General features: G+C 42.5%; 1 protein-coding gene across 1 annotated transcript in view; it reads right to left on the bottom strand.

Annotated features, from left to right (window-relative positions):
• Positions 1 to 2,451, bottom strand: part of LOC106880766 (isoleucine--tRNA ligase, mitochondrial) — a 21,158-nt gene that overhangs the window by 7,631 nt on the left and 11,076 nt on the right. The window contains exons 11-14 of the mRNA XM_014930864.2: positions 2,232 to 2,377; positions 1,289 to 1,449; positions 403 to 505; positions 191 to 284 (exon numbers count right to left, since the gene is read on the bottom strand). Of these exons, the coding sequence (XP_014786350.1) occupies positions 191 to 284; positions 403 to 505; positions 1,289 to 1,449; positions 2,232 to 2,377 (504 nt within the window). The remainder of the gene's footprint in view (positions 1 to 190; positions 285 to 402; positions 506 to 1,288; positions 1,450 to 2,231; positions 2,378 to 2,451) is intronic.

Here is a 2,451-nt window from a genome sequence, read left to right as displayed (position 1 = left end):
ATCCGAAAGTTGAATAAAAGACATTGGACAATGCTGGCTTCTTCAGAAACTAAAAGACAGGATGGTCATGGATGATATAACTTTGATCTTGGATCTGCCCGCTGATGTCAGACCCTGGAAGCCAACCATCACTGCCACCACCACCACCACCACCACCACCACCAGCAACAACAATTACAACAAATGTTACCTTGTAAGATGCAGGCCCAAGAGACACCACTATCGAACCATATGTCCAAAATATCTTCCCCTTTCACAAAACCAGAAGAATTCTTTATACCACTCTGGAAGACAAGAGGAAATAAATGACGATAAAGACTTCAGAGACAACAGATAGAAAACAAAAAAGAGAGAAAAACACATACAATATACCACAACAGACCAATACAACTATAACACTACCTTCTGTAGAACAGACTCAGGTAACAGTTCCTCTGTAGACATCTTCCACCAAACGTCAGTGCCATGTTCAAGGAATAACTTAGAGATGTGGTTCACACTGTCTCTGTAAGAGATAACAACAACAACAACAGCAATTATTATAGGACATACATTAAACATTACAAATACAAACTCTCTCACTTCCATTCAGATACGTGCCCAGGTGTGGCTGTGTGGTAAGAAGTTTGCTTCTGTACCGTATGGTACTGAGTTCAGTCCCACTACATGGCACCTTGGGCAAGTGTCTTCCACTGTAGCAGAAGTTCTCAAACTTTTGGGACCACCACCTGAACCCTCTCAATGCCCACCAGGGGGGGGGGGCAGTAGCACCCACTTTGAGAACCTATGCACTATAGCTTCAGTAATGACTTAACAAAACACAAACGCATTCATACAGGAGAGAGATCATATCCTTTGTGATCTGACAAGCCTTCCAGCATTGGCCATGACTATGATATCACTTGGCTTGACAGGGCTTCTCAAGCACGGTATATCGCACTCTGTTCAATTCCTATGTGGAGTGGACATTTGGTTGAGTGGCGGCTCTATTGAATTGCTGTGCACTCAAGGCTGAAACTAAAATTACAGACCTAGATTTTGCTGGTGATGCAAGTTATTCTTGCTGTTAAGATGTCGTGCTACCACTGAACAGGTATGTGTGAGAAGCCGTTACGTGTTACGAACGCGAGATTTTCAGGTCACCTCCATAGACAAGGTCCCGGTTACTGGAAGCTGATGATGATGATGACGATGATGATACACACACATACATATATACACACACACACACACACACACACAAATAATGATGCTGATGATAGAAATAAAGTTGGAGTCAAATAATTACACTGTAATGAAGGGTTTTCCAGTAGAACGACAATAAAAGACAGGAATGGGCAGCCCCCAAGACCTCTGACGAGAGATGCACCAGTAAGTCCTGGATTCTAGCTGGGACAGCATACTGTTCTGTGATGACTTGGGGTAGATGTTGACAGAATCGAGACATTTCTGTGAAGAGAGAGAGAGAAAGAGAAGTGGATAGTGTGTGAGTAAGTGACAAGTGTATGTGAGGGGGGAGAGAGAGAGAGAGAAAAGATGAGTATGGGAGTGTGTGTGTTTGAGAGAGAGAGAGAGAAAGGAATGATTGAGAGACGAGGATGGGTGTGACAGAAATGAGAATTGATGTGAGGGGTGAAGGAACAGGAAGGAATGAGAGAATAGAAGTTTATTATAAGAGAATGTGAGGGAGTGAGTAAGAGAAATGACAGTTGATAGGAGGGAGAGGATAAGTGAGAGAGGAATAGTGTAGATGAGAGAGAGAGAGAGAATAAGACAGAAATATGTGTGAGAAAGAGAGAATTATTGCATGTGTGATAGAGTGGATATAGGTGTGACAGAGAGAAAATGAGAGAGAGAGAGAAAGAGAGAGAGAAATTGCATAAGTGAGAGAAACAGAAAGAAAAAAGCAAAGTGAGGAGATAAAAGTCAGATAAGAACCACAAGAAGTAATTTAACAAGGTTTTATATTGAAATATATTAATTACATTGACAGGAAGCCCACCACCTTTCCACAAGTCCACAAGTCCACAGCCTCCTCCCACAATCCACTTTCCCACAAGCCCACTCAACCTCCCACAAGTCTGTCCAACCTCCCACAAGCTTATCATCTTCCCACAATCCACTTTCCCACAAGACCACTCAACCTCCCACAAGTCTGTCCAACCTCCCACAAGCTTATCATCTTCCCACAAGTCCACCTTTGTCCCTTAAATGCATCAAGTTCTACTTACAATTGCAGTCTCCTTCACAGAGCTGGTGTCCACAAACCATTGAAGACTAGCTCGTATGATCACAGGCTGGTTGGTGCGCCAATCGTAAGGGTAACTGTGAGCGAAGTCCTCCACTTTAATCACATGATCTCCCAGTAATTCCAAAACTGACACAAAGTAGAACAACAACAACAATAACAACAATAATTATTATTTCTAGAATCAACACATGAAATTTCAT

The sequence above is a fragment of the Octopus bimaculoides genome, chromosome 25 (genome assembly GCF_001194135.2).
Source record: "Octopus bimaculoides isolate UCB-OBI-ISO-001 chromosome 25, ASM119413v2, whole genome shotgun sequence".
Taxonomy (NCBI): Eukaryota; Metazoa; Mollusca; class Cephalopoda; order Octopoda; family Octopodidae; genus Octopus; species Octopus bimaculoides.
Note: the sequence above shows the minus strand (reverse complement) of the source record. Positions and strands in the feature narration are given on the sequence as shown.